Source organism: Chenopodium album, chromosome 18 (genome assembly GCF_948465745.1).
Source record: "Chenopodium album chromosome 18, dcCheAlbu1.1, whole genome shotgun sequence".
Taxonomy (NCBI): domain Eukaryota; kingdom Viridiplantae; phylum Streptophyta; class Magnoliopsida; order Caryophyllales; family Amaranthaceae; genus Chenopodium; species Chenopodium album.
Window position 1 is genome coordinate 47,250,754 of NC_137851.1, and position 22,379 is coordinate 47,273,132.

The 22,379-nt window shown below is 32.7% G+C and overlaps 2 protein-coding genes and 1 long non-coding RNA gene across 3 annotated transcripts; 1 reads left to right on the top strand and 2 right to left on the bottom strand.

Moving 5' to 3' along the window:
* Positions 1-10,404: 10,404 nt before the first annotated feature.
* Positions 10,405-11,894, bottom strand: LOC145592358 (uncharacterized). The gene is made up of 3 exons (XR_014102377.1): positions 11,838-11,894; positions 11,654-11,755; positions 10,405-10,552 (listed from the first exon to the last, which is right to left on the bottom strand). It is a non-coding gene; the product is annotated as an uncharacterized LOC145592358 (long non-coding RNA).
* Positions 11,895-12,026: 132 nt separating this feature from the next.
* On the bottom strand, positions 12,027-14,174 carry LOC145590966 (uncharacterized). Its single transcript, XM_081647347.1, has 4 exons — positions 14,094-14,174; positions 13,611-13,850; positions 12,241-12,742; positions 12,027-12,144 (listed from the first exon to the last, which is right to left on the bottom strand). Exons 2-3 carry the CDS (start codon positions 13,722-13,724, stop codon positions 12,419-12,421), a joined length of 438 nt encoding a protein of 145 aa, XP_081503473.1. The 5' UTR covers positions 13,725-13,850; positions 14,094-14,174; the 3' UTR covers positions 12,027-12,144; positions 12,241-12,418.
* Positions 14,175-15,602: 1,428 nt separating this feature from the next.
* Positions 15,603-16,570, top strand: LOC145592253 (uncharacterized). Its single transcript, XM_081648704.1, has 2 exons — positions 15,603-15,829; positions 15,937-16,570. Exons 1-2 carry the CDS (start codon positions 15,603-15,605, stop codon positions 16,568-16,570), a joined length of 861 nt encoding a protein of 286 aa, XP_081504830.1.
* The last annotated feature ends 5,809 nt before the right edge of the window (positions 16,571-22,379 follow it).

The following is a 22,379-nucleotide window of genomic DNA, read 5'->3' on the forward strand; positions in this document are numbered from 1 at the left end:
AGGCTTTACGTCCTGATAATCCAAATATTTAGAAGATGTAAAGATTGTTGATGTTGAGCCTCTAAGTATCCGTTATCATTTACAAAGTAATTCCGAATTTCTTGATCAGTACGGTACAAATATCGGCAAAATAGGTGTTAAAAGTACTAGAATGCCGAGAACGAAGCGTATCAGTTATCAGCCTCAAGAGGTTAAAGGAGTTAGTCGGCGTCCTAGAAAAGAACCAATGACAGAGTCAGAACCGCCGACATCAGATGTTAGGGACAAGGATGTTCTACTTGTTGAAAAAAGTATCGAGGGTTCGGAAGAGGATGAGGAACAAAATGTGCAAGAGGGTGATGAGGGCAGTGAAGAAACAGAAGACGAGGAAGAGGGCGATGAAGAAGAAGATGATGGGAATGATAAGGAGGAAGAAGAAAGAGGTGAAGGTGGTGTAGAGGAAGAGGATGACGAAAAGACCGATGAGGATATCAGAGCCGACTTTGCTACCGCTGATCAGGTGGCAGAAGAAGAGAAGCTCGATGAGGGGTATGACTTATAATTAGATGAACTAAATATCGAAAACATTTGCGCTTACCACGTGAGTATAAAGTGGTGGATATTGTGTGACTCAAGGTTGCTACCGAAAAAGAATATTGTCGGTATGGGCAACACTTCTTCAATCTGCCTGACGGTTATGATCTCAAATTTCCTGAAAAAGGGCAAACTGCACTGGATTTCCCTGCCGGCCATATCGTAGTATATGCCAAGAATTATGAGTTTTGCTTAAGGTTCCCCTTACATCATTTTATCTAAAAGATATTTCAAACTTGGAATGTTTGTGTTGCACAGTTAACATCACCAACAGTTCGAAATGTCGTCTCTCTTGTTTGGGCTATGTTATATATTCCTGGATTTCCCATTAACCTTGAACTTATTTCGATGATTACATTAGATCAAGAAGGAGAGTCCATCTCCAGGATATTGGCCGTTACATATGGCTCCTGGGAAATGTATAGTGTGGCCAAAATTGACTAATTGCAAGAAATGGATTAATCAGTTTTACTTTCTGAGCGTCTCTAATGATTATAGAGTTCGTAGAATGTTTTACCCCCCCTCATAGTATGTTTGATATTGTTAAATGTAGAAAGCTAGGTAGGTCGGAAGAAAAGGCCTTAAAGTTCTTTGACTGTGTATACGTAGATGTCGGTATGACAAGAAAGGTTGTTCTGAGGGTGTTGTTGCCCAATAGTAATTAGAGAAGGTATTGTGCACGACAGGACTAACGAAACATCTCGTGCATCAAAACATAATCAACAGATTAAAAAAGGCGCGGGTTTGAAGCCCAGTTTTATCAGGCTTCGCGGGCCTGATTAAAAAAAGCACTGAATGATATCATCCAACGATTGAATGATATCGTCTAAATAATAAATACTAGTTGATATCCTTAAAAGACTAAATTTTATCATCCAACCTGTTACTAATATAATTCAAAGACAAGACGATATCCTCTAACGGCTGGGTGATATCATCTAAATACTAAATGTGAAGAACATATCCTCTAAAGACTAGATTTTATCATCAAAACTGTTACTAATATAATCCAAACACTAGACGATATCCTACAACAACTAGATGATATCCTCTAAAGACTAAATACTAGCTAATATCCTTCTAAGTGAAGATCTATAACACCCCTACTTTTAATCGGCGTCACCGGATCGTACTTAACTCGTCATTCGCAGCGGAATTAATTAACCATAAATAAACCATTCTTTACTCATCATACGCAGCGGAATTAATCGTATAGATAATCTCATAACCACCTGTGGGTTATGGGCCCACAAATAAACATACTCCTTGATCAAGAATATTCCTTTAAAATAATACAACTTCCAGGCTAAAAACTTCCGGAAATAAAAATAATTTATCTCTCAATAAATCGTAATTCTACAATACATAAACCTTGATTTCATAAATCCTTAACACTGTAAATTTCTTTAATCACTTTGCCTCCTGACTAACTTGAGCTTCGTCATCATCCCTGTAATTATCCATAAAAATAGAAAACAGAGAAAACACAAGAAAAATCCAAAAATGAGTGGAAAGTTCAGTAACATTACTCTAGCTCGTAAAATAGTTTTTCTTAATTTCAAAATCATTTGGATATGTATCTTACAATTTATCCGTACATACTTGTTCAAAAATAATCTAATATCATTATCTTTAAATGTTGAGTCAGCAGGGATCATTCCCTTTACATAAGACCATAGGTAATTACAGGCTTTGGACATAACATAACTCTCATTCATGTGGAATTGATTCCCCATTTCATTAGCATACTTTCCTCCACCTGTAACTCACCCATTTACCATGTTCAGTTCATTTTCCAATGCCGACAAAAGTAACATCGTATCATATTAAAATATTTCAGAACAACTTTATACCTCATATAAATTCATAACACATTGGCACATTTCATATGCATTCATTTGTAACACTTAAATAGAATAATCATAATCATTAAACATTTACAAGGGGTTGGACATTTCCTACTATCAGACATATCAGGAGAGCTAGTGCTCCATACAGGGGAGCCATTACTCAATCATAACACTTTTTGTTTACATTTCTTATAATTTAAGAGAATAACAAGAACAACATTCATTCATTACATCTTGTATAATGATAAGAAATTTTACAATCAATCATTCATTTCAGTATATCGTAAAACTCATCAATATAGTATCCTTGTGAGTTCTCATAAGTCCTTTAATAGAATTCATGTATTCATAATTTTTTTGGCGGACATGCTAGTTGCTAGACAGTATGACATGGTGAAACGTCTTCCGCGATGGGCCGGTGCCCATAACATAGAGCAAGTGCTCGACATAGTTGGGCTGGTGCCCTGTGGGTACATGCATTGCATGATCGAAACATAACATATACTGCTAGACGGAATAGGTCTTTCACTTTCATTTATTATGTTATGTATCTTTTAATAAGTTATTCGTAGATTATTAACAAACTTTCGAGAGATCCACAAATCAATAGAAAATTTTATATATATAAAATCATTCAATAAATCATAAAACTGAAATACATCAATAAATACATTATTATCCCGCAAGTCAGTAAACATATATTCAGAGATATAATAGATCATATCATTTCATTTGCACATAACATGCTTTTAAATCAATAAATGCCAAGCATATCATACAAGCATACATATGATACAATAACATGACATTAAAATCACACACGTGCACTCAAAATTACCAGACATAATTGTCACATGTACGGGTTTAAACACAGTTGCTAGACATAATAGTTACAAATACGGAATAAGCACAATTGCTAGACATAATGAATACCTCATTCGATCATCCTTAATCATCCCACTTAGCTTATTCTCCCACAATCACCATCCGAGCTCTTAACCTCCGTCATTAATTCACCTTTGTCATTACACTCAACCAAATCCATTAATAATAAATACTCATTAGTAACTTCTCAATTCAAAACCTTTGATAAAACAAGTATAAACTTATTTTTAGAGAACAAAACAAGTATTACCTCATTTAGAGTAAAATAAGCACTACTTTGAAAATAGATACTACTATTCATACATGTAGAAAAAGATTAAAACCATATACCTTAATTATTAATATTTAGCATGAAATTGCCAGAACTTAATTCTAGAAATATGTATTTCGTAGCTTTTGGTAAAAGGAAATCAAGCATACTACTTCAATGTGAGTAAAACAAGTACTATCACTATTCCTTTTTACATATGTAAAAAAACAAAAGAGCAACTTCTATTAATTGATAACAAAAGTGGACATAAAACAAGTACTTGTATTAGTTAAATATGAGTAAAACAACAACAGCAAAACTCATTTGAGAAATATGTAGTACGTAAGTATGTGATACTTATGTCAACATGTAGTTATAGAAAGCTAGTACTAAATTACTACATAATCATTGACTAAGAAAAACAAGAGTTGCTTTCCAAACATAAAAGTCAACTTATACCAATAATTAAGAGCAAATAAAAGATGTAATAAGCTCACTTTGGTTTCACGTGTACAGAGTGGTCTCAAAGACCATTCTTAGTTTCACCAAGCATGCCATGAATGGAGGAAGAAGAAGAGTACGTGGCTGCGGTGCGTGAGCTTGGTGGCAAGGAAAGAGATGACAACAACCATTTCAAGCAAAGGGAGAAGCGGCGATAGCCGCGGTAGTGATGGACGGTGATACGTTAAATATATATGGAGTATTATTATTCCAAGAACTTGAAAGAAATGAAGGATAGGAATCATAAGATGAAGTTTGCTAACTTTAGCTTGAGTATTAGACAACCAATTATAAGGAAGCAAAAGGTGACTTTGAATCATCAATTCTTAGCCGTGAAGGAGTGACATAAGCTCGAGATTGAGCTAAGCATAATCAATCAACTTTTATTGGTTAGACCAAATTAAGCAACAAGTAAAAAGAACAAGCAAAATTGACTTTGGTCTTCATAACTTAACCGTGAAGAAAAAGGGGTGAAGGGAAGAGGTGGGTTTTGTCTTTTATGGTGAGCATGATCCATTTTTGCCATTTGCAAAGTGATAAGCTTAGGAATTAAATAACAAATGAAAGAAAAGCAAATTCCATCTCCATTTCTTAAACGTGAAGGAGGATGAAGAATTAAGAGGTGGTGTTTCTCCTTTTGAATGAATAATGGTATTTTGGTCATTTTATTCTTTCAGGTAAAAATACAGATTTTGATGCAAATCTTTTAACATTTGACGAAACATAAAAGTATTACTTATTAACCCAAAATGCTTTTTGAAATAAATCACTTTCCTTTCGTAAAATTAGTTTCTGAAATAATATAATCTTAAAATGAAATTAAAACTAAAACATTCATTCTTCGTAAAATAGAGATTAAAATTCAATTAAGCTTATAATATATATTAGAGTATAATAACTCATGTTTTAAAATCTCGGGTATTACAAGATCATTTCCTTAAATGACTAGATTTTATCAACCAACCAGTTACTAATATAATACAAAGATAGGATGATATCCTCCAACGACTGGAAGATATCCTATAAAAACTAAATGAAATCATCTAAATAATAAATACTAGTTGATATCCTTAAAAGACTATAATTTATCATCTAGCCCGTTGCTAATATAATTCAAAGGCAAAATGATATCCTCTAACAATTGTAAGATATCCTCTAAATAGTAAATGAGAAGATTAAATCCTTAAAAGACCAGATTTTATCTTCCAACCTATACCAATATTATCTAAACACTGAACAATATCCTACAGCGACGGGATGATATCCTCTAAAGACTAAATACTAGTTGACATCCTCCTAAATTAAGAAGATATCCTCTAAAGACTAGATTTTATCATCCAAACTGTTACTAATATAATCCTAAAACCGAACGATATTGTACGACGACTGGATGATATCCTCTAAAGACTAAATACTAGTTGATATCCTCCTAAATTAAGAATATATCCTCTAAAGACTAAATACTAGTTGATATCCTCCTAAATTAAGAAGTTATCCTCTTGATAGGCGTGTCGCGTACCTCACAAAAATAACCGAACTAACTCTACTATGTAGTTGAGCAAGTAAGGGTCGAATCCCAAGAGACTAAGGACTAACTAATTAAACTGACTCAAATCAATACTAAGAAAGTAACCAATCAAAGTTGAGAAACATATACTAAAACAATATTAACTAATAAGCAATAAATAATAATAATAATAATAATAATAATAATAATAATAATAATAATAATAATGCGGAATTAATCAAGAACTAAAGACATCTAAGATTAATTATCCCCACTAATATGAATCAATGTAATAGAACAATCTCTTTCCCTCAATTAAATCAATAAATATTCTACAGGACGGATGCTCCCTGTAACAATACTAAGAGTTTCTTTCGATCAACTAATAGCTTCCCTAACATGCAATCATACCTATTTTCATGGAATCATACCTATTAAAGACATTAAGAACGGCATCCTATAAGTCCTAGCAAGAACAATTAGCTATTCTCATGCATAAAGGTTCTTACTTTTAATTAGGGTTCTAAAATCAATTAAGAAACAACTTTCGTTGCAAACCTAATCACATTCAATAAAACTATTCCTAGTCATTTATTGATAATAAAACCAACCCTAATAAAGAAGAATTATAAATTAATTAAATTGGGAATTGGGAATCAATTAACACATTAATCCATATTAGGGTTCAACCTAACCCTAGATTATGAAACTACTCGCACATAATAATCGAAATAACAGGAAAATTAATTAAAGAAAACATAATAACAATAAAAATTAAAGAGAATAAGGGAGAGAAATCAATACTTGGAATTAATTATGAAAACTTGAATCTTGAAAGTAATAATGAAGAACGTAATACCAAAAGCTCTAAAATAATGTATGTAAAAAGTCCTCGATAAAAGACTATCTAAAACCTATTTATATCCTAGCATAAAACTAGGTATTTCTATCTAAATAAGACTCTCAAACGCCACCAAAACGAGCTGTCACGGGCAGGTTGTGGCACGAAGAAAACCGCCACAACCAGGCTGTGGAGCGGGCTGTCTTCGCCTCTCCCTTGCTCCAATATAGACGCCCACAACCAGGTTGTGGTCGAAAGGTTGCACGCCACAACCAAGTTGTGGAGCAAGCTGCTGCAATAGCTTAGGATGCTAGAAACGCTCCATATAAAGAAGTATCTCGCGATCAAAATGAATTCCACGCAAATCGATCCCTATTCCTACAAAAATGAAAACAAACAAACCGAGAAGAGCAATATCAAAATAGGAAGAATAATAACTTTAAAAGATTAGGAGAATGAAGAAAACACAATAAAACATGACTAAATATCACATATAAATCGTGTATAATATCGTGTTATCACCTCTAAAGACCTGATTTTATCATCAAAACTGTTACTAATATAATCCAAACACTGGACGATATCCTACAACGACGGGATGATATCCTCTAAAAACTAAATACTAGCTGATATCCTTCTAAGTGAAGATCATTTCTTTAAATGACTAGATTCTATCAACCAACCTGTTACTAATATAATACAAAGACGGGATAATATCCTCCAACGACTGGATGATATCCTCTAACGACTAAATGATATCATCTAAATAATAAATACTAGTTGATATCCTTAAAAGACTATATTTTATCATCCAACCTGTTACTACTATAATTCAAAGACATAACGATATCCTCTAACGACTGTAAGATATCCTTTAAATACTAAATGTGAAGATTAATTCCTTAAAAGACCAGATTTTATCTTCCAACCTATACTTATATTATCTAAACACTGCACGATATCCTATAACGACGGATGATATCCTTTAAAGAATAAATACTAGTTGATATCTTCCTAAATTAATAAGATATCCTCTAAAGACTAGATTTTATCATCCAAACTATTACTAATATAATCAAAACACTGGACGATATCCTACAACGACTGAATGATATCCTCTAAATACTAAATACTAGCTGATATCCTTCTAATTGAAGATCATTTCCTTAAATGACTAGATTCTATCAACCAACCTATTACTAATATAATACCAAGACAGAAAGATATCCTCTAGTGTTTGGAAGATATCCTATGAAGACTAAATACTAGTTGATATCCTCTTAAGTGAACATCATTTCCTTAAATGACTAGATTTTATCAACCAACCTGTTACTAATATAATACAAAGATAGGATGATATCCTCCAACGACTTGATGATATCCTATAAAGACTAATACTAGTTGTTATCCTTATAAGTGAAGATCATTTCCTTAAATGACTAGAGTTTATCAACCAATCTGTTACTAATATAATACAAATACCGAATGATATCCTTCAACGACTGGATGATATCGTCCAATGACTGGATGATATTCTTCAAATATTATACAATATATTCTAAGTAGTAAATGATATTATCCAAAGGCTGAATGATATCCTCCACAAACTAGTTGATACTTTACTAAGATATGATACATCATTCAAAGGCTAAATGATATCCTCCAAAGATAAAAAATTTCAAATCCTAATTTTTTTTGTCATATATCATCAAACACTTTAATAATCAAAGTTGTATGTATTCAATTTGTTATCTTATTCAAACCATCTTATTCAAAGCATCTTAAATTTTGATAGTGTTTAGTCTTTTCCAGCATTATTTTGAAACAATAAACATATTCACTGCCAAATGCAATTAAAATTTTCTTTTGGCAGTGTTTAGTCTTTGTATTGCAGCATAATTTTTAGCTTTTTTAGGAAACATAAACATACTCTATTTCTTATATGTAATTAGTCAAATAAAATATTATTTTTTCAAACATAAAGGCTAAAAATCATGTTTATATATTCTATACAAGTAAAAGTCAAATTGCATTATCTTAACATTTCATTGTTTCACACATAATTAACTATTTAAAGCATTTAACTATAAAAAAAAAACCTTTGCCTACATATAGCTTGACTCTATATAAACATTTGTTTATCTATAAACGAGATAAGACATCAATTGGGGACTATGTTCTTCAATAATGTAGCAAAAGGAGACTAAGGTTTTTTTTGGGAGCAAAACGGGACTGCAGGTGAGTTTTCCGGTGAAATTAAATAAAAATGTGTAATAACTTAGTCCCTTTGGTTAAATAACATAGTCCCTTTGGTTAACCAATCAGAATTAAGTAAAAAAATTTAAAATTAATGAAATAAAAAAATTTCAACCAATAAGAAAACAAAGGCCCTTCCTCATTTTGGGAACAAAGGACGAGATGTCAGTTATGATTCACATCTCTAATAAGCCCATTTGACTATTTGAGACACTTAAGGCTAAAATCCCCCTTTACTTTTTTCCTTTCATTGTGCTGCTCAACTACCCTATATGAGATTATTTAAGGCTAAGTTCCAAAATTCCCTCAAAAAATTAAAAAAAAAAAAGGCTAAGTTCCAAAATCAGAGAAATTTCTTCTTCAATATTCATTTTCATACGGAATACTTTTGGAGGAAAGCCAAGTTTGGAAGCTTATGATAGATTAATTTCGATGCTCATCAACAAAAGATACTTGCACTTTCAATTAATTTTTTTGTTTGGATCTCATAATTGAGGTGTTTTGTTTGTTGAAAATTTTTTAGGGTTTAATTTATTTATTCAACTCTTATTAATGAAAATGAAATTGTCAAAATAATTGTCTTTATTATATTGCTTTTGTATTGATTTTAAAATTGGTTATTTGTAGATCATGGAAGTCATACCAATGACTATTATTGTTCACTATGATGGGGAGTGGAAAGACAGTGAAGGGGTGTTGGATTATGTTGGTGGGACAATTAGAATATTTGATGAGATACCAAGTAGTTTCAATGCAAATGGCATGAAAAAATGGATAGATAGCTTAGATTATGAAGATATAATTAAGGTTCACTATTGTGATCCCAGTAAACGAGTTAGCACGGGACTAAGGTTTATGAGCTATGATGATGCAAACTTTACTAGGTTTATTAGCTTGATGGAGCATTATAGGATCATTGATGTGTACACAGAGCATGAGTATGGAGATGATGGAAATGGTAATGTCACACCATTTGGAATAGAAGGGGGAGGAAGGGGTACTATGATCACTGCAGAGAATGCCGACAAAAACCTGAACACTTCTCTAAGTCCGTTTAGTCACTAGTGGAAAAAACATCATCCGTAACGAGCAAAAAGGGTCCATCCGTAACGGGCAGCGTCCGTTACGTATGCGGCCGTTACGGATGGCCAATATTATTCGTAACGGGCGCTGTCCGTTACGAATAACAAGTTATTCGTAACGGGCAGATAAAATGTCCGTTACGAATAATGGGTTATTCGTAACGGGCAGATAAAATGTCCGTTACGAATAATGGGTTATTCGTAACGGGCAGATAAAATGTCCGTTACGAATAAGTCTTTATTTGAACTAAAATAAAACTCTATTCGTAACGGGCACTATAAACGCCCGTTACGAATAACTCATTATTCGTAACTGACATTATATCTGCCCGTTACGAATAAGGGTTTGTGGTGTTCAATTTAGTACTTATTTGTAACGGGCATCAGAAACGCCCGTTACGAATAAGTGCTTATTTGTAACTGACATATTCCATGCTCGTTACAAATATTCATTAAATTTTTTTTTTTTTTGATTAAATTTCGGCAGCATTTATTTATATATAATTAATATATTTTAATTAAAACCTGTTATAATAAACCTGTTCCTGTAGATAAACAATTATACCGACTTTTGTAAAAATTAATACGACATAATATAAAAATTCTAGTATAATATTACAAATAAGAACTTGTATAAATTTATCCAACACATATATACAACGAGCAACACTAATAACATTACTAATGTTCTACCTAAACAAATAGTTATGCATTCAATAGATACTTCGTCCTAAAGTAGTGCGCCCACTGTTCTCGAACCACATTCAAATCTTCAATATCATACGGGGCTTTCCTTGGACAATAATCCTATTAACAAAAAAAAAAAGCATACAAATGAGGTTACAAAATAAAAACAATCCATAATAGAAAAAATTATTTGAATAAATGTTATGGTCTAAATTATGGAAATAAAACTCAAAATATAGAAATAAAACACAGAACATCCATAATCCACTTATATTTTGGTGTCTATGAATTGAAATCAATGAAAGTAGGACCATTAACTCACTTTTGGGACCATATAAAGCCAAAAAGGCTTCAATATTGCCTAAGGGGTTTCTATCTTTCCCATCTTTCATGTATTGGTCCAAATTATAGAAATAAAACACATAACATCCATAATTAACTTATATTTTGGTTTCTATGAATTGAAATCAATGTAATAGGACCATTTACCCCCTTTTGGGAGCATATAAAGCCAAAAAGGCTTCAAAATTGCCTAAAGGACTTATATCTTTCCTATTTTTCATGTATTGGTTCAAATTATAGAAATAAAACACATAACATCCATAATTAACTTACATTTTGGTTTTTATGAATTGAAATCAATGTAATAGGACCATTTACCCACTTTTGGGAGCATATAAAGCCAAAAAGGCATCAAAATTGCCCAAGGGACTTCTATCTTTCCCATCTTTCATGTAGTTGATCAAATTACAGAAATAAAACACACAACATCCATAATTATCTTATATGTTGGTTTCTATGAATTAAAATCAATAAAATAGGACCATCTACTAACGTTTGGGAGCATATAAAGCCAAAAAGGCTTCAAAATTGCCCAAGGGATTTCTATCTTTCCCATCTTTCATGTAGTTGATCAAATTATAGAAATAAAACACACAACATCCATAATTATCTTATATTTTGGTTTCTATGAATTGAAATCAATAAAATAGGACCATCTACTAACTTTTGGGAGCATATAAAGCCAAAAAGGCTTTAAAATTGCCCAAGGGACTTCTATCTTTCCCATCTATCATGTATTTGATCAAATTATAGAAATAAAACACACAACATCCATAATTATCTTATATTTTGGTTTCTATGAATAGGATTAAAACACATAACATCGCATACATGTCAATAAATCATCTTGAAAACTATCTCAATGAAAAAGCTACTAACCTCCTCTAAGACACCTTTGCAATCCAAGTGGGAAGTAACAATCTCATACATATATCTCATAATGTAGTAGCCACACTCAACGCCTCCTTGTTGTTGAGCACACTAGCATATATAACAAATAGTAAGGACATTTTATATTCAAAGTTAACAATGTATGATAAAACGGGGTGAGTTGTGTATTTACCTCCATTTGTATGAATTTCAATTTTTGCCTATGTGCTTTCAATTCATTCCCTGTGAGATTTGCCCGATATACTTTATAAGCCCTACAAAAATGATATATAATTTGGCACTTAGAACAAAATAATCTACAACACCACAAACAATATGAAAATAGAAACTCAATTGGGCACAATTTGAAGTTAGTGGCTCACGTCATCATGATTTCGGCAATTCTCATTGGTCTTGGATTTTCTTTAGGTTGCTTCAAAGAGTCAAACTCATACGCTAAACCTAATTGTAGATCTACCACCACAAGAACCCAATGTCCACTACATCATTTAAAAGATAAAGATAAGTTAGAGTATTAGAAAACAAATCATTTATAAAAACAAGTTTAGTGGAAGTATTAAAAACATAGTTCGAACCTTGCTACATATGGAGCCACTATGAATTTGCAACGTTTACCCGCCTTATCTAATTCATGCAAAAATGCAACGTTGCCTCCATGGTCGTCTTCAGTTGCATTCCTTGAAATGCCTCCACGTCACCGGTCATATGTGGTAGTAATTTGGCGAGATAAGCTTTCACCTCCATTGCCACACGTTAATCCAACCTCTCTTGAATCCTCTCTTGAATCCTCTCTTCAATCTTCTCTTCAACCTTTTCATCTAGCCTCGCCTCAAATTCTTGAGTTAGGGTAGCTTTCATTGATTCTAACTCTTCCAATGAGCATCCACCTTGGCCGGATGATTTACCCTTTCTATGTCCCTTCCCAAATACTTGTGTGTGACTAACTCCAACCCCACACCTTCCTAGTCCTTTTACATGCCCGCGGTGATCCTTTTTTCCTAAAGCCTTGTTCAGGGCATCCATACCAATACCTTCACTTGAATCGTTTCCTTCAGCATTCTTTTCCAAGTTTTCCAACTATTAACAAAATAAACGTAAATAAACATATTATACAGCAAGAGAGTTACATAATGAGATTCCAAGAAAATTTCATAATTTGGCAGAACCTTAACACTAAACTGATCAGATCTGATTGGCTCAAAATTTTCAGCCAAAACCTGAACTAATCAGAACCGATCTGAATTGATCCGAACTGATCAGAACTTAAATTCCAGCCAACAACTGAACTGATCAGCTCTCAAATTTATGCCACAACATGAACTGCTCAGCTCAAGAATTTCAGACCAAACCTGAACTGATTAGAACTGATCAGTTCAATAATTGCTTCAAAAAGATGAACTGATCAAAAGAGTTTGTTAATGATCAGAGCCAAAATTTTCAGCAAAAACCTCCCCTGATCAGAACAGTTCAGTTCTTATTTGTTCTGATCAGTTCCTAACTATTCTGATCAGTTCGGATCAGTTCTGAACTGTTATGATCAGTTCTATACTGTTCTGATCAGTTCAGTTCTATACTGTTCTGATCAGTTCTGATCTGATCTGATCAGAACAGTTCGGAACTGATCAAAACAAATCAGAACTGAACTGATCAGAACAGATCAGAACTGATCAGAACAGTTCAGAAATGCTCAGAACAGTTCAGAACTGATCCGAACTGATCAGAACACTTAGGAACTGATTAAAACAAATCAGAACTGATCAGCTCAAACAATGCAGCCCTAACCTGAACTGAACAGAACAGTTCAGAACAGATCACAACAGTTCGGAACTGATCAGAACTGATCAGCTATAAATTTACAGCCCAAACATGAACTGATCGGAATAGATCAGCACTGATCAGAACTGATCAGCTCAAAAATTACAGCCAAAACCTGAACAATACTTACAATAGCACTGGCTATTTGCTGGGTTTCGGTATTCTTCAGGTCTATAGCCCACGATCCATCTGCACGACGAGTTTGACGGGCCAAAATCCACCACATAGACCGGTTTTTAAGCATTTCCCTACGGTTCTCCAAGTACACGACGTAATTGATTTCTTAATTACGTATGTACCCAGAGAACACATTACGGAATGCTTACACGAAATTACCTTTACTTCCGAAAAACAATCAACCATTTACATCCTAAGTGAGAATACAATTCCAAGAACAGTCCCAAACGGGGACTATTCAAGATTTACTCATTAATCTTGAACGGGTATCTAGGCATATGAAGATATAATGCATTATAAATATTAACACAACAAAAATTGACAAAATATTAGACAAAAAAAAAGAAAAAAAAAACAAATTTGAATTTGCAGAAAGTTGGAAGTAAATTAAACAAAACAAAAAAAAACAAACTACAAATCAATTAATTAATCATACCAAATTGTCACCAAGAAATCAAGCTGCTTCAATGGAGTTGAGGGAGCTGAGGACCGAGGTACTCCTAAAACATCAATTTCAATTCACTCCCATTTCCTAGCAAAATCAAGAATCAATTTAAACATGTAAAATTAATCAATTAATTTGGGGGAAAAAAACCTATAATTAAGTAATTGCAATTAAGCAACTTACAGGAAACAAGGGTTAAGAAATTGGGGAACTCCGAGTGCCCTTCAATGGAGAACTCGGTGCGCTTCAATGGAGAACTCCGAGTTCCCTTCAATGGAGAACTCCGACTGCCCTTCAATGGAGAACTCAGTGCGCTTCAATGGAGAACTCAGACCGAGCTTCAATGGAGAACTTAGACCGAGTTTCAATGGAGAACTCAGTGCGCTGCAATGGAGAACTCAGTGCGCTTCAATGGAGAATCAGACAAAGCTTCAATGGAGAACTCAGACCGCGCATTAATGGAGAACTCAGAGTGTGAGAGTGCGCTTTAATGGAAAACTCAAGAGTGCGCTTTAATGGAAAACTCAAGGGTGCGCAACAATGGAGGAGGAGTGGAGGTGAGGACGAGGACGAGGGAGGTGGAAGGTGGGAGGTGCGCTTCAATGAGGTTGAGGGAGGTGGGAGGTGGGAGGTGAGGACGCGGGAGAGCTGAGAGAAGGGGGAAATTTTTGACTGACATCGAGAGTGAGAAAGGGGAAAGTGAAAAATAGGGTTTACTTTGAAACCTTATTCGTAACGGGCAAGACTAGTTAGTTACGACTAGTTTGTTATTTGTAACGGGCAGAACAACGTCAGTTACTAATAATAACTTATTCGTAACAGGCAGAGATGTTGGTTACGATTAGTTGATTATTCGTAACGGGCAGAATAACGTCCGTTACGATTAACAACTTATTCGTAACGGGCACCAATCTGTCCGTTACGAATATCTCTTTTTTGGCACAGGTCACAACTTTTTCGTAACGGACATTAAATTTGCCCGTTACAAATGAGGTAATTGTAACGGAATTTCATGTGCCCGTTACGGATAGCTTGTTACAAATAAGATTTTTTCCACTAGTGAGTACTCATAATGAGGGGGTTGAAGGTTCTGACTATGATGAGGAAGGGACTGATGCAGATGATGATGAGGTTAAGGAAGCAAGGGAGGAATTGAAAAGGCATAAGGAAAAGGAGAATGAGGTTGAGGTTGAGTTGCACAATATTAAGTACATATTTAATGTTGAAGTGGATTCAGATGACACTGATAGTTGTCTAGATAGCCCAACTAAATCAGAGGGAGAAGTTGATTTTGGTAATCTACTACCTGACAGTCCAAAAATTAAGAAAAAAAAGGTTTAAACTCATTCAAATTACATGCAAACACTTAGAATAGATGATGGGAACCATTTTTTTATAGGGCAAGAGTTTGAAAATTCTACCGAATTCAAAAAAGCCATTACTCACTACTATGTTACCTAGGGGAGGGATGTGATATACACTAAGAATTGTAAACAAAGGATGGGGGATAAGTGCAAGGCGTTTGACAGAGCTTGTCCATGGTACATATGGGCTTCAGTGGGCAAAGACCAAGGTAATATGGTAGTTAAAACTCTAGTGCCAAAGCATACTTGTGGAAGAGTTCCATTTGTGATGCAACTTAGGTCTAAATGGGTGGCAGAACACTATCATAAGAAATTCAGAGTAAACCCATATGTGAAGTGTCAGGAAATTGTAGACACAATTTGGTCAGAGTATGGTATACAAATCAGTCTCTATATTGCAAAGAAGGCTAGAATTAAAGCACACTACTCATTTTGGGTGAGTATGCACAGCAATATTCAATGCTATATAGGTATGCAGCTGAAATTATGAGGTCAAATCCCAACAACACTGTAAAGTTTGGTCTGAATCAAGGTCAATTTCAGAAGATGTACTTATGCTTTGACTCAATTAAGAAACGCTTCCTTGCCGGTTGCAGGCCTTTCTTTGGGGTGGATGGTTGCTTCTTAAAAGGACCATTTGGTGGTCAGCTTCTTGTTACCGTGGGAAGAGATGGAAACAAACAAATGTTTCCAATTGCTTGGGCATGTGTTGACGTAGAGGATACAAATACTTGGGAGTGGTTTTTAGAGCTTCTGGCTGTAGACTTAGCTGCAATTGATGGTTTTGGTTACACCATAATGTCTGACCAACAAAAGGGGTTGCTTAAAGATGTGTCTAATGTCTGGCCAAAGGCTGAAACAAGGGTTTGTGCAAGGCATGTATACTGTAATTTTAGAACTAAGTTTGGGGGTGGACTACAATACAGGAGGGGATTTTGGAAGGTGGCAAAAAGTTCCACAGAGAACGAGTTTAATTCTAATATGGAGCTCTTTTCTAAAATCAATGCTGAAGCTGGGGAGGACTTGCTTAATAGGAATCATAAAAAATGGGTAAGGGCTTTCCAAACACCCCAATCTAAGTGTGATAGCATGACAACAATATGAATGAGGTTTTTAATGCCTACATATTATCATCGAGGCATAAACCCATCATTACAATGCTTGAGGATATCAGAGAGGGTTTGATGGTCAAAATGCAAAAGAAAAAACACCACCTAGCCAACAAGGAAATTTTATTATGTCCAAGAATCCAAAAGGCCCTAAAAAGAACAAAAGTGGCTGCTAGGGGTTGGATTGCCTACTAGGATGGAAACTTTAAATATGGAGTTAGAGAGGGGGGGTACATAAGTGAGGAATGTGGTGAGCCTACTTGATAGAACATGCAGCTGCAATGTTTGGCAATTAAGGGGATATCCATGTAGACATGCGGTAACAGCTATTTGGAAGGCCATGGAACATCCCGAACACTATGTGTCTGAGTGGTTGACCAAGGCAAAGTACTTAGATGCTTATCAGTTTCCACTAGAGCATTTGAATGGCCCTAATGAGTGGCCATCATGTTCACATGGACTAGAAATCTTGCCACCTCTTGTTAAAGTAGTGAAGCACACGAGAACAACAAAGAGGAGAGCTTCAGCAGGTGAGGTTGCACAGGGAGTTAAGCAAACAAGAAAGGGGAAAGAACACAAGTGTGGGAATTGCAAACAATCAAGCCATAACAAGATAACATGTCCCTTGCTTTCGAAAGAAAGCCAAGGCATTCCAAAGAAGAGGAAGACTACTGTGCAGCAACAACCTACTAAACCTACCACTCAACAATCCCAAACACCTATACCCATGCACAACAGAGGTTTTGGAGTCTACACCTACCCCAATGGCTACCAAAGACAAGCAATGGTATGTAAGCTTATGTATATTAATTATAGTGTCTTAGATAAAACATCAATTTGTCATTAATCAAAAACTCTTTCAGGAAATTAATATAACAAGAAGTCATACTACTACTACATCAACTGCAACACAATCATTTTTGCAACCATGTTTAGCTCAGGTACATTTATGACACCAAAAAAATTATTTTACATAAAAAAATATAAATATAAATAAAAAAAAAAATCTGTACTTATTAATTAATTTTTTTTCAGGACTCAACCTCATTTCAGTGATGCAGCAGCTGCTATGGAGGCTGGTACAAGGATTACATATGGTCTTGCTTAGTTTTGTTCAATAATCGAATTTATTTAAGGAAAAAATAAAGTAGTCAATGAACATATTCAGAAATATTTATTGTAATAGTTTATGAAACAATTAGCTTTGAATTTTAATGTAGGGACTATGTTTTATTAGAGTATAATCATAGCAATAAATAAGAGACTAAGTTCTTGTCAAGGGACCAAGTTCTTCTATGGTTAAAGGGGAGTTAACTTCCCTAAAAATGGTAAAATATACCGGAAAGTTAACCTCAGTCCCTTTTTCCTCCCAAAAAAAAACTTAGTCCCCTTTTGCTACATTATTAAAGAAGATAGTCCCCAAATGTAGTCTTATCTCATCTATAAACCTTTGAATCTATCAAAATCATACTTATTATATTTCTTATTCTTCTTCTTCTTCTTTTTTTTTTTTTTTAAAAAAAAAAAAAAAAAAAAAAAAAAAAAACCTTTCTATTTGAAATGGAGAACAAAATTTTTTATGAAAATATGGAACACTACACTGTCAGATATAGACCGTCTTGTAGAATTTCCTTTATAATATTATATTCTCTTTTATCTAATATAATAGTGTTTATGTCTTAATAGTAATTAATTTTTTGTTAATGTATGTTTCAGCCTCTTTCTGTTAGATGGAAGTTATTACTACTTTCATTTAAAGATACGGCAAGAGTGTATCGAAGGAACAATGGACGTGTTTGGAACATGAAGGTGCTAAGTGTGGAAGAAGATACATGCAATTTTGGGGGATTTTTCATTGATGAACAGTGGCAGGACTTTGTGAATAGAAATAATTTAGCTGTTGGTGAACATCTTCATGTGTATTATAAGAATAAAACTTTTTATATTAGAGTTTCTAATAATAATGGTAATGAAAGGCTTCCTACCGAATCCGAAAATAGTGTTTAAAATGTAGTAGTATTATTTTGTTTCAGTTTAAAAATGTTATATAAATTATGTATTATGGTTTAATATTATAATAAAATAAATAAAATGTCTTGGATTATGTTTTTTTATAACCTGCTTTATTTGAAAATTTATATCCTCAAATATACATATTAAATTTGCAAATCAATATTTCATATCCTCGATTAAGAAAAAAAAAATCTTAAGTGATATCATTAATAGGTTAAAGATGTTATATCCTCAAACAAATAAGTCATATCCTCAAAGACACATATAAAATCCTAAACTAAATATATAATATCGCTAAAAAAACAAATATGATATCCTCAAATAGACATTTCTTATCCTCACAAACACATATCATATCTGAAAGTTAATATATCATATCCTCAATTGCGAAAAAATACTCTTAACTTAAGATGTCATTAAAAGCCTAAATATAAAATAGTCGCAATTAAAAAAAAATACTCCTAAGTGATATCATTAATAGACTAAATATATCATATCCTCAATAATACATATGATACCCTTAAAAAATATACAATATCCTAAAACACACACATGATATCCTCAAATAAACATTTCATATCCTAACACACACACATATCGTAACTTAAATTGACAAAATACCCCGAAGTTAAATTGATATCATCAATAGGTTAATTATATCATGTCCTCAAATAAATATATCATATCCACAAAGACATTATGATATCCTGAAATAAGTATATCATATTGTAAAATACATAAATGATATCCTCAACCACATATATCATATTCTCAAACACACATATGATATCCTCAAAATAATAAACCATATCCTCAAAAAGACAAATGATATCCTCAAAAAATTATATCATATCCTAAAGGAAAAAATACAAATCCTGAAAAACACACATATCATATCTTTAAACACTTATGATATCCTAAAAGAAATGTATTATGTCCTCAATTAAGGAAAATAAACCCAGAAAAACATTTATAATCTTAAATTGAGGAAAATAAAAAGATCAAACATATCATATTTATAATATCCTGAAATACAAATAACATATCCTCAGAAGTACATATTATGTCCTCAATTAATCAATAACAATTTAAATAAGCATGTGATATTATTATGATTTCTCACACATTTTGCATGTTAAATTAAAACCAAAAAAATATTACCAGCCATGAACACTATAGTATGACCCAACAAAACAGATAATAATAATAATAAATAAATAAATAAAGGTTTTTATTTTTATTTTTTATAAGCCTATAAAACAATATGATTTCTCACACATTTCACATGCTTCCTCTTTACATATTCTCTCTCCTAAAAATGGAAAACAATTATCAGTCTTCCAATTTTTCAAATGATCCAGAAGAAAATGTTATGGATAACTGGGAAATAGGATTAAATGATCTGTTCGAAAGAAGTTGTAGAGTGTAAGACAAACTGATGAAGCTCTATGAGAAAGTGAAAAAGAATAGAATCGAAGAACTGAAGAAGAGAAAGAGAGAACAGGACAAATTCCATGAAGCACAAAACAAGAGGAAGAAAGAAGAAGAACACCAAAAGAAGAAAGAGGAAGAAGAAGAAGATAAGAAGAAAAAACAAGTTTAAAATCTGAAGAAGACAGAGATCGGAAGAAAAAACAAGTTCAAACTCTAGTTCTTTTCATTTTTTTTTAAGTTCTAGGTTTATTTTTATAATTTCGTAATCTATAAAAATACCTTGGAATATATGAAAATTATATTATATACTCATAAAACTTTCATATCTTCAAATACAATGTATATTAGGTAAATTCAAATTTTTGGATATATGATATTTAGAAATTCGGTGTATATCAGGTAAATTAAAAACAAATCAGCCAACAAATATATCATATCCTCAAATAGACATTACATATCCTCAATAACATATATCATATCCGCTAATTATATCTTCAATTGGGAAAAAAATACTCCTAATTTAAGACGATATCATTAAAAGCTGAAATCCTCAAATAAATATATCATATCTGCAAATTAATATGTCATATCCTCAATTGAGATAAAAAATACAACTAAGTTAAAAAAAAAATATATCTAATTACTTGCTGTTAGATTTAAAATTAAGCATGATGACTAATAGCCTTTTATATGAATTTGATTGGCGTGCTATTGAGTATTTTGTGATTTTAACATATGATACTTTGAATTCAAAGTTATTAAGTTTTTTAAAGCATGACTTAATGCAAAAAAATATGGATAGTGATCTATTTAGGTGTTTAGGTCTTATCATTTATTTGGTTTGTTTTAGTACTTTATAGAAAGATTGAGATTTATTAGTTGGTCTTAAACATGACTTCTCATTAAATTGCATGTTAATCCACATAGTTTTAAACAAACTTCGGACATTTATGTCTTTAGTTTACAATCACTTAGTTTTAAGAAGTTTCAAGTTAAACATTAATGTAAAAGGTGTTGTGGCTATTAATTGCATGCTTGACTTAGGTTTATAGTCTTATATTGTGATTTGATCTATTGTATATAAATTCAACATTATTGTGAGTGTCTTGTTAGGGTGATAATTATTTTCATAAGGATGGTGAATACACGTAGCAATAGCAGTAAAAGGCTTGGGCGTAAGCCTTTTATACAAGGATCATCGTCAATGATGATTGAGGGAAATGCTTAAGCGAATACTATTTCACCTGTGAAGGGGAATGTTTTCATTTTCTATTATATTGCTTGTTTGTATAAGTATATTTAAATATAGTTTATTTATCTTTCTGTCAATCATATTGTAACATATTGTTTTATTGATGCAAAATGTTCCCTTAGACTTTGCTAAAGAACATTTTCACAGGCTTGGGAAATAACTGATATTATGCTGTGACTTTATGATACTAAATTCAAAGAGCAATTAAAGATAAAGGCTTATGATAATAAGATTGTCTAGTGTTTTTATTAAGAATACTGGTGTTGATGCATTGATCGATTATTATGAAGTTCAAATTGATGAAGGTGTTGTACTTGAGCTTCGGTAGTGGAATCCTATTGCTTTTAATGTTACTTTACAATTGAATTCTGACTTCTTATGCATTTATATTGTAGCCAAAAGTGGTTGAATTTGTTAGTTGGTTTCACGATTTTTCAGGAATCTTTAACTGACTTAATAAAGTAATGAGGAAGCTTAGTACATATGATGGTTCTTGTATTTTTAGGTGATTTAAAAGACTAAGAGGGTTTTCACTATGATGTTTTGGAATTTCGGTTGTTGTTATTCTATTAATTATCATGTTAATAAGTGTTTGCAGTATTAATTATCAAAGATTTCTTCTTAATTACTTGAGTATAGCAGAACTTTTCCATGAATTTGTTGCTTGTAATATGTGGTTTTGATTAAGACTTTGTGCATTAACATGAATTTAATGTTGGAGGTTCGTCCTTGCCTCTGAAGAAGAAGAAGAAGAAGAAGAAGAAGAAGAAGAAGAAGATAAGAAGAAAAAACAAGTTTAAAAGCTGAAGAAGAAAGAGGAAGAAGAAGAAGAGGGAAATCAGAAGAAAAAACAAGTTCAAAATCTGAAAAAGAAAGATCTAGAAGTTTAAGATTCTTGGTTTTTTTCCCCCCTAGGTTTAATGTTATAATTTCGTAATATAAGATAAAACTTATTAATTAGAGGATATATTAACTTACAATAAAAGATATAATTTATTCTTTAAAGGATAAAATTGTTCATAAGAAGATATATTAACTTACAATAAAAGATATAATTTATTATTTAAAGGATAAAACTGTTCATAAGAAGATATCTTTAGAGGCC